General features: G+C 41.0%; 1 protein-coding gene across 6 annotated transcripts in view; it reads right to left on the minus strand.

Moving 5' to 3' along the window:
• Positions 1-102: 102 nt before the first annotated feature.
• Positions 103-15,762, minus strand: part of GOLGB1 (golgin B1) — a 115,891-nt gene continuing 100,231 nt past the window's right edge. For all 6 annotated transcript variants that reach the window (XM_080654148.1, XM_080654149.1, XM_080654152.1 and 3 more), the window contains 4 exons: positions 14,985-15,082; positions 5,150-5,284; positions 1,704-1,809; positions 103-1,418 (listed from right to left, as the gene is read on the minus strand). In XM_080654148.1, coding sequence (XP_080510274.1) covers positions 1,284-1,418; positions 1,704-1,809; positions 5,150-5,284; positions 14,985-15,082 — 474 coding nt within the window. In that variant the 3' untranslated portion in view covers positions 103-1,283. The remainder of the gene's footprint in view (positions 1,419-1,703; positions 1,810-5,149; positions 5,285-14,984; positions 15,083-15,762) is intronic.

Consider the following 15,762-nt stretch of genomic DNA (forward strand, 5'->3'; position numbering starts at 1 on the left):
AAATATGTAGAGCTTTCTACCCCTGTATCCATTCCTGCCTACCCCCTCCTACATCTCTTCCCCTTAATATGCAAACACATGTACACACCACCACCAGTTTTTCATTCTGAAAATAATTTTATTATTTTACATTTATTCAGGAAAGTTCCTGGATGGGGTGACCAAGATATGGTCACTACAGAATAGATGATTAGAACAGATCAGTCAGTTCACCAGTTTTTTCTATTCTTTGGGTGGTGAGAGCAAGTCAGGAAGACATCATGTGTACAATGAGAAAATAATCAACAGATAGGTGTTGAGGGGTTGGGGAGGAGGCACAAAGGAAATTTGATCCTGCTGTCATTCTCAGGCCTAGATTTAAATATTTGGTCTTCTCCATATTCTCCCTCCATTTTCCTTAGCTCTGTTACCACAGAGGGCAGATGAATATGAAGTTGAAAAAGTAGAATAACTGTTACCAACAGCAAAGTAGGAGTGGTCTCCAGAGCAGCCAGCTCTCCCTGGTTGAGAGCCTGTGCCTCACCTAGGACTGGCTCCTAGTGTACTGTCATAGGGCCCACATTCGAGGCATATCCAGGTAACACAGAATGAGAAGCATCTGAACCCCGCTGTCTATAATCAGTTCTTCCTGCCTTCAATGAAAGGAAAGGCACGGGCCACTCAGTACCTTGGTACACATGTGATAGAGGGCATCAGCAATGGGATCCTATCGTTATAGTTCAAGACCACAAGTCTTACTCCAATGATGTCTGCACAGCCAGGGAAGATGTCCTTCCCTGTGATCCAACAGCTAAAACCCATCAGCTTCCATCCAGGAGACCTGACTTAGTCAGATATTACTGGGGTAATGTTCCCCAGAACTTTGTTAGGGCGAATCCACCTTCCCCCTGAAGCAGGAGAAATGAATGATACTGGACTTCAGATTATTAGGTTTATTGGAGCCACCCTCCTGGCTGGAAAACATTCCTCAGCATCTTTCACAAGAGATCAAGGCCTGACAGAATCTGAAAAAATGTTAAGCCCAGCAACCAAATGTGGGGCCTCCTCAGATATGCAAAAATGTTCTGGCCGTGGGCAGTAGAAAAAGGCAGACTCGATGGTCCTTGCAGCTCTGACCTGTGCTCCATCCACTTCTGTTTTTGCAGGCACTTTCTGTGGAGACTTGGGGAGAGGACCTGTAATAAGTGGGAAGATGACTATTCCACTGGAATTGATGGTTTTGATGTTAGAGGTGAGGGAATTCCAAATTCCAAGAGTAGTGTTCCAAAAGGTGAGAACTAAGTTTATAAATGGCCCGTGAAACATAAAATGAGTAGGACATGAACCATCAAAAAGTAGATGGCAGCCAGCAGAGGCACACGGGTCCGGGAATAAAAGAGCGAACGTAGGACCCGCTTCCATCCAGCACCACTCCGTGACTGAAAGAAAAATTAGAAAGTCAGAGAGTTTTACCCTATAGAGATATGTCCCTTTTCCTTCTCCAACCCCTGCAAAAAAGAGATATTCTGAGAGAAAGTCTCCTGAAGGTTAACAAATGGGCAAATTCCACCAGATTCCTCCAACCTTCCCTATCCTTCCAGTCTTAGCCCCATCAGCTGTTCAGTGCCTGGAATTGCACATTCCTTCTCCTTGATCCCCTGCCTCAACACAGCGGCCCTGTAGTATGGGACAGTACTCCCTCTTTATCCTTCTTCCCTTCTTACCCTTCGACAGCTGTTGCCTGGGAGGTCTATTAACACTGCCTGCTCCTGCGTGCCACAGGAGCCGATGATAGGAGTCCGGGAAGAGTCCCATTCACTGTGCTCCAGCCTGTGTTGGAGAAAAAAGAAGCATGGCATTGGTTCATAGCAAGTGAGGTGATCAGAAGTCGTCCCAGTCATCTTGCCACATGATGTAGCACAAGGGACTTGCAGCAAAGGCTGCTTTCACACCCCTGTCCCCATGCAAGGATGTCCAGGCAGACAGTAAAGGTGAAAAACTACCAGAAATTGACTGTCTACTGCTTATCAGATGTTGGATTGGGTGCTTTATAGCCATTTAATCTTCAGGTTTTGAGGCTGGTGTTACTTCCTTCAAAGAAAGGCTTGAAGAGGTAAAATTACTTGCCCATGGTGGCACAGCCAGTGAGAGGTAGAGCAGAATTCAAAACACACATCTCTAAACAACTGTTACAGAATTTACCAGGCGACCGAAAAATACGCAGGAGTACCGGAGGCACAGGAAAAACCCATTTATTTTCAGATGTTTCACATGTACTAGTACAGGACTCAGGGGAGACTGTTTCTTTCCAAATCCTGAGCAAGCCAATATGGAGGAAGCTTTCCCTTTATACCCTTTGGTTTCTTTGTCTCCCAAATATGGGATGGGACTTCCGGACCTTTTGTGGGCTTTGCAAAAAGCCCCATGTGTTGGGATGGGGGCCGTGAGACCACACCTAAAGGCCTGGCCTGGCGCCAGTGCTGATAACTCTGTCTGGGGGTTGTGTATTGTTCATGGTTTATGGCCTCTCTAAGATGGGGTAGTACTTAAACAGGTCTTGCAGGACCAGATAATTAAAGAAGGGGCAGTGACTAGACTACAGGCTAACAAGAACGTGCATTAGGTTACTGGCACAGATTCAGATTGCTAGCCCCCCAAAAATGTCTCCTTTTCCTCATCACAACATGCTCTTTTTTCCCCCCACTACATCACACTTGACTCAGAGAAACTCACTAATTTTTTCTCATTTATTAAAGGCTAATAAGCAAAAGTGGCCAATAACTGAACTGAATTGGCAGCCTTTATTGCTTTCTGTTTGTTTTTTTTCTAATTTGCTTATTTATTTAATACTGGAATTTCTCTATGTAATGAAGCTGCCTTTACCCACTCAATGGTTTCTTCACAAAAACAAGAGTTGTATCAAAGGGGCTGCAGGTAACAGCACATCTGATCAAGCATTTGCCCATAGGGATACACGTTTTAATTGTGGTGGGGAGAATGGAACACTTTACTCTTGATTTTCCTCCATATGAAGGGATATCCAGTAGCCTACTACTCCTGGCTTCACTTTGCAGGCCACACACTTTCCTCCATGAGACAAGGAATACTTTAATCTGATTTTTTAGTCTGGAAAGAAAAACTAGAGAGCCCAGCCTTGCTCCATTCTGCCTTGTTCCTCTTGAGAGCCAAACTGAGTGTCTGTTCCCCCATGTGATAAACTTTTGGGGGCAGGCTTGATCTGGAACAGCATGGTCTATGTTACTATGTAGTCAGTCTGTCAACTTCTATAGGCAAGGCTGAGGAAGGATGACATGTAGGTACTGGTGAGCCAAAGAGTACTGGCTGCTTTTATTATTATTTTTTTTTAAATATTTTTTATTGATTTTAGAGAGAAGAGAGAGGGAGAAATAGAAACATCAATGATGAGAGAGAATCACTGATAGGCTGCCTCCTGCACGCCCCCGCACTGGGGATCAAGCCCACAACCCAGACATGTGCCCTTGACTGGAATCGAACCTGGGACCCTTCAGTCTGCAGGCCAATGCTCTATCCACTGAGCCAAACCAGCTAGGGCAGTAATGGCTGCTTTTATTTTATTTTTTTAAAAGATTTTTTTTATTTTTTACAGACAGGAAGGGAGAGGGATAGAGAGTTAGAAACATCGATGAGAGAGAAACATCGATCAGCTGCCTCCTGCACACTCCCTACTTGGTATGTGCCCGCAACCAAGGTACATGCCCTTGACCGGAATCAAACCAGGGACCCTTGAGTCCGCAGGCCTACGCTCTATCCACTGAGCCAAACCGGTTAGGGTAGTACTGGCTGCTTTTAAATTGCAAGTCCATTGAGTTCCGCACAAATACAGACGCATGTGAAGTTTTAAGATTAAACTGACAGTACCAGGCTTAGACAGAAGTACTTGATTGGCTACCTATTTCCATTCTACATCAGGGCCAAAGAGGAAATTGTGGAGGGGCTAAGTTTGGATTAATGTGGCTTGTCCACAGACTTGAGAGTCACCCTGATCAATGCAATTTCAAGTTGGCTTGGAACCGGTTCATTACACATGAGGAAGCGATTTCCCCCAAAGGGCTGTTTCACAGATCTTAGGAAGTCCATAACAAGTGGCAGAGAAACAGCCATGGGAACACAGGCCTGAAAATGCCCTGCAGAGACAGTATGGCTGTGTGGTATCCCTCAAGAGCCCACCCTCAAGGTTGCACACCAATGCCCAAATGAGTTTTGAAAATTAAAAAACTGTGAATATGCTGGATAGGAAAGAAAGGTATCTCAAATAAGACCTGCTCACTGGGGCTGCCACCTCTGCCACCTAAACTTTGCAAGCCATTAATATCACAAATGCCACTCTCTGAGGGAAGAGGCGATATATGTAGGTGGCTCCCCCTAACCCCCTATTTATAATAAAGTGTCTGCTTTTAATGTTTCTTTCCGTGGAAAGGGACACTCAAAATAAGCGCAGCCACTCTACTCTCTCATGCATAGTGATTCTCTTGACTGGTGAGTTGGGAATAAGGAACTGGGAATACACAGCTGTCCTTGCAAATCACTTGGCGCAAACTTCCCACAAGAAACATGGCGTGCTGTAATGTTCTACTTCTACAAGGGTGGGTTCTTCTTCTGCAAGGAAAGTCTACCCAGCCTGTCACTGCCTGGGACTGGGAGGGGAAGTTCATGGTTAGGAAGTGCATTTGCTAACAAACAAAAGCTAGATTCTTTTATTTCAGCTTTATAAAGTGATCTCTTAATTTCCCATATGTTTTAACCTTTGTAAAAAAAATTCAATTGATTCAGATCTCAGATAGGGAATGGGGTTGCCATTTCACTGGCTCTCTAAAGAATCCTAGACCTACCTCATCTAGTTATTGTTAGGATAAAAGGATACCTTATTTCACCCCACACAAAATAAGCTGTCAATAAATGGTAGATGATATTATTTTTATTCTCTAAGAACAAATGCTTTGGAAAGTGCAGGCCTCCTAGATTCCAAAAGTAGTCTTCTCACATGACTACAATGACCCTAAAGTCCCTGAGCACCCGCCTCGAGATGAGGATTATATCCTAATTATTCCCAAGTCCAGCCGCTGGAATGTGCACGAGTGTGATCAGAAAGGACCAGAGGTGAAAAGAGGTATCTCCCTCAGCCCTTTACCGTCTGATCTGCTCCTCGGCCATGGAGAGGGCAGTCTCAGCAGCCACTTTTTGGTCTCGTTCTTCTTCCAGCAGCTTCCTCAATTCGTTCACCTCCTGTTTAGTGCTGCTCAGCTGCTTTTGGGCTTCCAAAAAACTTCAGGACAAAAGGAAAACAAGCAGCATCACTAGATGCAGAACCCATTTGCTGATGCAAGGGATTCCAAGTTTTCATACGGTTTTAAAGCAGAAAAATTTATAGAAGCTTGTTCAAACACAAATAAGACATTAAAAGCATACATGTAGAGCGATTAAATAAAGATGCAGATAATAACTTAAGAGATTTTAGGGATTGACTGAATAGCTTTCATTTGAATATCACAGAATTAGTGGGGTGTGTGTGTATGTGATGGTGCTGTTTTTGCTTTACAAACTTTTCATACTTAATTTGCTAGTTAGAATTATTATTTGAGGGGGAAAAAATGGCGGCAGAATAGACAGATGTGTTCCGAGCCTTGTCCCGGAGCAGAAAGAAAGAACAGCTGAGGGTCCCACGAGGAGTGTTTGTTGGCAAGTTAAGGGACAGCTAAACTCCAGAAGAAGGTGGGGGACTGCTAGACGGGGTTCCCCTGGCCCGGCAGCCCCCACTGTGGCCGGGTCCCCTCCCAGAGCTACGGCTCGGATGCAGAGTCGGCGCCATCTGGAAAGGGAAAGTGGAGCTTATCGGAAGCCTGAGAATCCACAACTGCGGCACCCACGGAACAGCTGCGAGCCCCAGAACACCTGTCCCCAGTTGGCGCAAACACACAGATTCAGAGGAGCTCTACTCTCACCACGGAAAGGTCAGATTTTGCCTGGGATAAGGTGAGGTCTCTGGTCCGGGGGGGCGGGGGGGGGGGGGGGCGGAGAGGAACGCGTGTTTTGCGAGAGCTGGAGGACCGGGGAAGTCTGAGCCTAGAAAAATCCGCGGCTGTTGGGGCTGGTGTGATCTGTGAATGTGGAAGGGGGTCCTAAGAGCTGCTAACAGAAGGGCTCTCTAAAAAGTAACCCATTTTGATCTGACGTGCAGGGACACCCTAAGAATTTCAAAGGTGTGCCGGCTGCTTAGACGCACGCACACCCATTGTTTGCACACTTGGGCTTTTTCCCCTTCAAATTCTTGCTTCTGATTACTAAGCCCAATACATAGGATCACCCAGTTGGGGACACCCTGGGAGACTGCAGGGGAAAGTGTTTTTCTGGAACCTGGGGATCGGAGCGGGGAGTGACCATCGGAGAGCCAGCTCTGAGCCCACTTCCACAAACCTGTATTTAGTGCCACAGGGAAAGAAGATGTAAATACAGGCTAGAGAGGCCAAAGAGATCCGGAAGTGAATCCAGAAACACTGCCACCCAGGGGCTGAATCACAAATTGACTCTTGTGTAATCAAAAATAAAGGAATACGAGAAATTAAGACACACTGCCTGCTTAAAAATCAGGACTGGCTTACAACACTGAGGAGCAGTGGAACACAGGGAACTGCAATACTGTCTGGACTGAGAAACAGGCGTGCCAAACAGAACAATAGAGGAAGTGAATGACCTTCACTACTGCACATTTTATTTTTTTTATTTTTTATTTTCATTTTTTGCATCTTTTACTCAAGAAACTAATTTTTTTCTTTTTTCCGCACTTGATTTTACCCTTTTAATTATTACATTTTTATTTGGAATCAGTATCATTACTACTGCTATTTTATCTTTTTTTTTTTTTAAGTATCATTTTATTTTCACTTTATTTTACTTTGGGATTAGTGTTTTACATTCTAGTTTCATCTTTCCTTTAGCATCATTTTACTCTATCTCAACTCTACCTTTATGCCATCACTCTCTTCCTAACCTTTCCCCTTTTGGTGTCCTGTTTATCTTACCCCTTTCCTGCTTTAGATTTTCCCTATTCTTTCTGTTTACCTCCTGATATAATTTCACCTTACTTATATATCTAATCTACAATCCCCTGCTCCAAGTCCATACACACTTCTCTCTTCGCTGTCTTAACTATCCAAAAAATTGTCTTTCTCTCTGTCCTTTTGTTGTTGTTTGCTTGAATGTTGAATATATCGAATTTTTATGCTTTTTTGTGAGATTGTTGTGCTTATTCTTTTTTTGGTTGGTTGTTTTTTTGTTTGCTTTGTTTTTGTTTGTTTTTTGCTTCTGTTTTCCCTTGCCTCGCTTGATATCAGTTGGTGTTATAGTTTGTTTTAATCCCCAGGTACTTGTTGCTGGCATTTGCTGGGATTAGTGGTTGTTCTACTGGAGTTTTCTCCCCATATATATAGTTTGTTCCCCTTTCTCTCTTAGTCTCTTTCTTGTCTCTCTTACTTTTTTTTTCCTTTTCCCAATTTCATTTTAACACTCCTTTTTTTTTCTTTCTTTCTTTTTCCTCTTCTTCTTTCTCTCCTATCCCCTAATTTGCCTTTCTCTAGTGGTCAACTTTATTGGAGGTTATTAATATCGTGAATACATTCCTGTTCAGTGCCTTGGGTGTTGTACATGGTTGTGTTGTATTTTGTGCCTTTAAATCAACGCAGGAGACAGAGAACTACATAACCAGACATCCCGAGAAGAGAGGCCATGGGGAGACAAAGACACAGCCCGCATATGAAAGAAAAGCAGGCATCACCATAAAAGGAAGTAAACGAAATGGAGGCAAGCAACCTTCCAGAGAAAGAATTCAGAGAAATGGTCATTAGGTGGCAGAAAAGAATGGAAGACAAATTCGACAATATGAGTAAGAACCAAGAGGAAATGAAGAAGAACCAAGAAGAAAAGAAAAATGACATTGCTGCTGTAAAGAACTCAATAGAAAGCATCAAGAGTAGACTAGAAGAAGCAGAGGACCGCATCAGTGAACTAGAATACAAGATGGAAAAAAATACCCAAGTAGAGCAGCTTCTAGAAAAAAAAAATTAAAAAGCAGGAGAGCCTAAGGGAACTTTGGGACAACACGAAATGAAACAATATCCGCATAATAGGGGTTCCAGAAGGAGAGGAAACTGAGCAAGGAATAGAAAACCTGTTTGAAGAAATAATGACAGAAAACTTCCCTGATATAGGGAAGAAAAAACCCACACAAATCCAAGAAGCTCACAGAGTCCCAAGCAAAATGAACCCCAAAAGACCGACGCCAAGGCACATTATAATTAAATTGGCAAACACCAACGACAAAGTAAGAATCTTAAAAGCGGCAAGAGAGAGACAGAAAATTACATACAAAGGAACGCCCATCAGACTAGCAACTGATTTCTCAACAGAAAATCATCAGGCAAGAAGGAAATGGAATGAAATATACAAAGTCATGCAAAGGAAGGGTCTGAATCCAAGAATACTGTACCCAGCAAGGCTGTCAATCAAAATTGAAGGTGAAATCAGGAGCTTCACAGACAAAAAAGGACTAAGGGAATTTATTACCACCAAACCAGCAATGCAAGAAATGCTAAAGGGTCTGCTGTAAAAAAAAAAAAAATAGGAAGCGACGAAGGAACACAGGGGTAAAGAATAAAAATGGTGACAAATAAGTACCTATCAATAATAACTTTAAATGTAAATGGATTAAATGCCCCAATCAAAAGACATAGGGTAACAGATTGGATAAGAAAACAAGACCCATATATCTGCTGTCTACAAGAAACCCACCTCAGAAAAAGAGATACACACACACTGAGGGTGAAGGGATGGAAAAAGGTCTTCCAGGCGAATGGAAATGAAAAAAAAGCTGGGGTAGCAATACATATATCTGACAAATTAGATCTCAAAGTGAAGGACATAACAAGAGATAAGGAAGGCCACTTCATAATACTAAAGGGAGCAATCCAACAAGAAGAAATAACTCTGGTAAACATATATGCACCCAATGCAGGAGCACCCAAATACATAAAAAATCTCCTGGAGGATATCAAGGGAGAGATTGACAGCAATACAATCATAGTAGGAAACTTTAATACCCCACTATCACCATTGGACAAATCCTCTAAACAAAAAATCAGCAAAGAAACATCAATCCTAAATGACTCACTAGACCAGATGGAATTAATTGACATCTTCAGAACATTTCACCCCAAAGCCACAGAATATACATTCTTCTCAAGTGCACATGGGTCATTTTCAAAGACAAACCACATATTGGGTCACAGGCAAAGTCTCTTCAAATTCAAGAAGCTAGAAATAATATCAAGCATCTTCTCAGACCACAGTGGCATAAAACTGGAAATCAACTACAATAAAAACAATCCAAAGAAATCAAACACATGGAGACTAAACAGCATGCTATTAAACAATGACTGGGTTACCAGAGAGATCAAGGAAGAAATAAAAAACATCATGGCAACCAATGACAATGAAAACACAACAATCCAAAATCTATGGGACACAGCAAAAGCAGTCCTGAGAGGGAAGTTCATAGCTCTACAAGCATACTGCAAAAAACAAGAAAAAATGGTAATAAATTACCTAACCCGACAACTCAAAGAGTTAGAAAAGGAGCAACAAGAAAAGCCCAGTGTAAGCAGAAGGAAGGAAATAAGAAAGATCAGAGCAGAGATAAACAACATAGAGACCAAAGAAACAATACAAAAGATCAACAAAACCAAGAGCTTGTACTTTGAAAGAAATAACAAGATTGATGAACCTCTAGCCAGGCTCACCAAGAAGCAAAGAGAGAGGACCCAAATAAAGAAAATCAAAAATGAAATAAGTGAAATAACAACAGATCTCGCCGAAATACAAGGAATTGTTAAAAAATACTACGAACAACTCTATTCCAACTAACTGGACAACCTGGAGGAAATGGACATATTCCTAGAAAAATATAACCTTCCAAAACTCAATCAGGAAGAATCTAAACAGCTCAATATGCCAGTAACTATGGAAGAATTTGAAGCAGTCATCAAAAAGCTTCCGGCAAACAAAAGCCCGGGGCCAGACGGCTTCACAGGAGAGTTTTACCAAACATTCAAGGAAGAACTAAAACCTATCCTCCTCAGACTATTCCAAAAAATTCAAGAGGAAGGAACACTTCCAAGCTCCTTCTATGAAGGCAGCATCACCCTAATAGCAAAACCAGATAAAGACAACACAGTGAAGGAGAATTACAGGCCAATATCCCTCATGAATGTAGATGCCAAAATCCTCAACAAAATTTTAGCAAATCGGATCCAGCAGTACATCAGAAAGATCATACACCATGACCAAGTAGGGTTTATCCCAGGAATGCAAGGATGGTACAATATCCGAAAATCAATAAATGTGATACATCACATAAACAAATTGAAAGATAAAAATCACATAGTCATATTAATTGATGCAGAAAAAGCATTTGACAAAATCCAACACCCTTTCTTGATAAAAACTCTCAACAAGGTGGGAATAGAAGGATCATACCTCAACATAATAAAAGCTATATATGATAAACCCACAGCTAACATCATACTCAATGGGCAAAAACTAAAACCATTTCCCCTAAGAACAGAAACAAGACAAGGATGCCCACTCTCACCACTCCTGTTTGACATAGTACTGGAAGTATTAGCCATTACAATTAGACAAGAAGAAGAAATAAAAGGCATCCAAATTGGAAAAGAAGAAGTAAAGCTGTCCTTATTTGCAGATGACATGATATTGTACATAAAAAACCCAAAAGACTCCATCAAAAAACTAACAGACTTAATAAATGAATTCAGCAATGTAGCAGGATACAAAATTAATGCCAAGAAATCTATGGCATTTCTATACACCAACAGTGAACTTACAGAAAGAGAGACTAAAAAAGCAATCCCATTTACCATCGCACCAAAAAAATTAAGATACTTAGGAATAAACCTAACCAAGGAGGTAAAAGACCTATACGCGGAAAACTACAGGACACTGAAAAAAGAGATAGAGGAAGATGTAAACAGATGGAAGAACATACCATGTTCATGGATTGGTAGAATCAACATCATCAAAATGTCCATACTACCCAAAGCAATCTATAGATTCAATGCACTCCCCATTAAAATACCAACAGCATATTTCACAGACCTAGAAAGAACTCTCCAAAAATTCATCTGGAATAAAAAAAGACCCCGAATAGCCACAGCAATCCTGAGAAAGAAGAATAAAGTAGGAGGGATCTCAATACCAGATTTCAAGCTGTATTACAAAGCCACTGTCCTCAAAACAGCCTGGTACTGGCACAAGAACAGACATATAGATCAATGGAATAGAATAGAGAATCCAGATATCGACCCAAACCACTATGCGCAATTAATATTTGACAAAGGAGGCATGAGCATACAATGGAGTCAAGACAGTCTCTTCAATAAATGGTGTTGGGAAAATTGGACAGATACATGCAAAAAAATGAAACTAGATCACCAACTTATACCATACACAAAAATAAACTCAAAATGTATACAGGACTTAAATATAAGACGGGAAACCATAAAAATACTAGAGGAATCCACAGGCAGCAAAATCTCAGACATATGCCAAAAGAACTTTTTCAGCGATACTGCCCCTAGGGCAATGGAAGCTAAAGAGAAAATAAACAAATGGGACTACATCAAAATAAAAAGCTTTTGCACAGCAAAAGAAACCATCAACAAAACAACAAGAAACCCCACTGTATGGGAGAACATATTTGCAAATGGTATCACTGATAAAGGTTTAATTTCCAACATCTACAGGCAGCTTATACCACTTAATAAAAGGAAGATAAATGATCCAATAAAAAAATGGGCAAAGGACCTAAATAGAATCTTTTCGAAAGAAGACAGAAGGAAGGCCAAGAGACACATGAAAACATGCTCAAAGTCACTAATTATCCGAGAGATGCAAATCAAAACGACAATGCGATACCATCTCACACCTATCAGAATGGCTATCATCAACAAATCAACAAACGACAAGTGTTGGCGAGGATGCGGAGAAAAAGGAACCCTCATGCACTGCTGGTGGGAATGCAGACTGGTGCATCCACTGTGGAAACAGTATGGAGTTTCCTCAAAAAACTGAAAATGGAACTCCCATTTGACCCAGTAATCCCACTCCTAGGAATATATCCTAAGAAACCTGAAACACCAATCAGAAAGGACATATGCACCCCTATATTCATAGCAGCACAATTTACAATGGCTAAGATTTGGAAACAGTCTAGGTGCCCGTCAGCAGATGACTGGATCAGAAAACTATGGTACATCTACACAATGGAATACTATGCTGCCATAAAAAGAAGGAATTACTACCATTTGTAAGCACCTGGACGGAATTAGAGAACATTATGCTAAGTGAAATAAGCCAGTCAATGAAAGAAAAATACCACATGATCTCACTCATTTGTGGATAATAAAAAACATTATAAACTGATGATTCAAAAGATAGTTACAGAGGCAGTAAAGCATCAAACAGACTGTCTAATTACAGTGGTAAGGTTAGGGAGAGGTGGGGGAAATAAGAGATCAACTGAAGGACTTGTATGCATGCATATAAGAGTAACCAACGGATGCAAAACATTGGGGGGTGAGGGCATGTATGGGAGTGGGGTGGGGGGGGCAATGGTAAGATATGTACACCTATACCTTAATAAAAATTTGAAAAAAAATAAAAAGAAGTAAAGCTGTCCTTATTTGCAGATGACATGATATTGTACATAAAAAACCCAAAAGACTCCATCAAAAAACTAACAGACTTAATAAATGAATTCGGCAATGTAGCAGGATACAAAATTAACGCCAAGAAATCTATGGCATTTCTATACACCAACAGTGAACTTACAGAAAGAGAGACTAAAAAAGCAATCCCATTTACCATCGCACCAAAAAAATTAAGATACCTAGGAATAAACTTAACCAAGGAGGTAAAAGACCTATACGCGGAAAACTACAGGACACTGAAAAAAGAGATAGAGGAAGACGTAAACAGATGGAAGAACGTACCATGTTCATGGATTGGGAGAATCAACATCATTAAAATGTCCATACTATCCAAAGCAATCTATAGATTCAATGCATTCCCCATTAAAATACCAACGGCATATTTCACAGATCTAGAAAGAACTCTCCAAAAATTCATCTGGAATAAAAAAAGACCCCGAATAGCCACAGCAATCCTGAGAAAGAAGAATAAAGTAGGAGGGATCTCAATACCAGATTTCAAGCTGTATTACAAAGCCACTGTTCTCAAAACAGCCTGGTACTGGCTCAAGAACAGACATATAGACCAATGGAATAGAATAGAGAATCCAGATATCGACCCAAACCACTACGCTCAATTAATATTTGACAAAGGAGGCATGAACATACAATGGAGTCAAGACAGTCTCTTCAATAAATGGTGTTGGGAAAATTGGACAGATACATGCAAAAAAATGAAACTAGATCACCAACTTACACCATACACAAAAAATAAACTCTAAATGTATACAGGACTTAAACATAAAACGGTAAACCATAAAAATACTAGAGGAATCCACAGGCAGCAAAATCTCAGACATATGCCGAAAGAACTTCATCACTGATACTGCCCCTAGGGCAATGGAAGCCAAAGAGAAAATAAACAAATGGGACTACATCAAAATAAAAAGCTTTTGCACAGCAAAAGAAACCATCAACAAAACAACCAGAAAGCCCACTGTATGGGAGAACATATTTGCAAATGTTATTACTGATAAAGGTTTAATCTCCAACATCTATAGGCAACTTATACAACTTAATAAAAGGAAGATAAAGATCCAATAAAAAAATGGGCAACGGACCTAAATAGAATCTTTTCGAAAGAAGACAGAAGGAAGGCCAAGAGACACATGAAAACATGCTCAAAGTCACTAATTATCCGAGAGATGCAAATCAAAACGACAATGCGATACCATCTCACACCTGTCAGAATGGCTATCATCAACAAATCAACAAACGACAAGTGTTGGCGAGGATGTGGAGAAAAAGGAACCCTCGTGCACTGCTGGTGGGAATGCAGACTGGTGCAGCCACTGTGAAGAACAGTATGGAGTTTCCTCAAAAAACTGAAAATGGAACTCCCATTTGACCCAGTGATCCCACTCCTAGGAATATATCCTAAGAAACTAGAAACACCAGTCAGAAAGGATATATGCACCCGTATGTTCATAGCAGCACAATTTACAATGGCTAAGATTTGGAAACAGCCTAGGTGCCCGTCAGCAGATGACTGGATCAGAAAACTATGGTACATCTACACAATGGAATACTATGCTGCCATAAAAAAGAAGGAATTATTACCATTTGTAAGCACCTGGATGGAATTAGAGAACATTATGCTAAGTGAATAAGTCAGTCAATGAAAAATACCACATGATCTCACTCATTTGTGGCTAATAAAAAACATTATAAACTGATGAACAAAAATATAGATACAGAGGCAGTAAAGCATCAAACAGACTGTCAAATTACAGCAGGAAGGTTAGGGAGAGGTGGGGGAAATAAGAGATCTACCAAAGGACTTGCAGGCATGCATATAAGAATAACCAATGGATGCAGGACATTGGGGGGTGAGGGCATGTATGGGAGTGGGGTGGCGGGGGCAACGGTAAGATATGTACACATATAATACCTTAATAAAAAAATAAATAAATAAAAATCCTATATAATAAAAACATAAAAATAAATAAATAAATAAATAAAAGCATGAAAATTGCACACGCTGAAAAAAAAAAGAATTATTATTATTTAATCCTCACATCAATTCTGTGAGGCCAATAAGATAGGACGATATATCAGATCCATACAATGGACTCCAGTTCAATCTAGACGGCTGTCCAATTTCTGTGTATGTAATACATGCTGCAGGGGTGAGAGCTGCCTCCCTACCTTAGCTGTGGCTGCCTCAGTTCTTCAGGATCACTCTTCCTGTGAGCCCCATTCTTTTCCTGGGGAGCTCCTGGAGCAACATCCAAACTCGATGGCCCCTAGAAGAAGAATAAGTTTAGCAATTCAGTGATGAAAGTGCTTAAGAAACTGTAGTTGGGCAAAAGGAGAACTCACTTGACATCAAAGAGAATAAGAAATGTTGGAGAGGAATACCTCTGTTTATAATTCTCTTCAAGTACAGATTTAGAAGTGAGAATCTTCAACTCTAATACATTAATCTCCTACATAAACTCTCATTAATTTTATTCCAGATTCCCATTCTTGAATCTCTCCTCTTCAACCTTTAAAGGTTTAACACTGAATCTGCTTTCTTCCAGTGGAGGCTCACGGATTTTCCAGAAGCTACTCTGATCCTTCCCTTGCTCAACAATCCCTCCCAAACCTGTTCTCCTCCTGCCATGCCCTATTTATTTTCAATCTCCTCCAACTTCAATAATGAACTGCTGTCCACTGCCCCCAACAGCTCTGCCTATTTTTTAAAAACATATATTTGTATTGATTTCAGAGAGGAAGGGAAAGGAAGAGAGAGATAGAAACATCAATGATGAAAGAGAATCATTGATCAGCTGCCTCCTGCCCACCCCATACTGGGATCAAACCTGTTACCCGGGCATGTGCCCTGACCAGGAATCGAACCGTGACCTTCTGGTTCACAGGTCAACGCTCAACCACTGAGCCACTCTGGCCGGCAGCTCTGCCTATTTTGCTCCTCAGGTCC

This window comes from Plecotus auritus (genome assembly GCF_963455305.1).
Source record: "Plecotus auritus genome assembly, chromosome: 2".
In the NCBI taxonomy this organism is placed as follows: Eukaryota; Metazoa; Chordata; class Mammalia; order Chiroptera; family Vespertilionidae; genus Plecotus; species Plecotus auritus.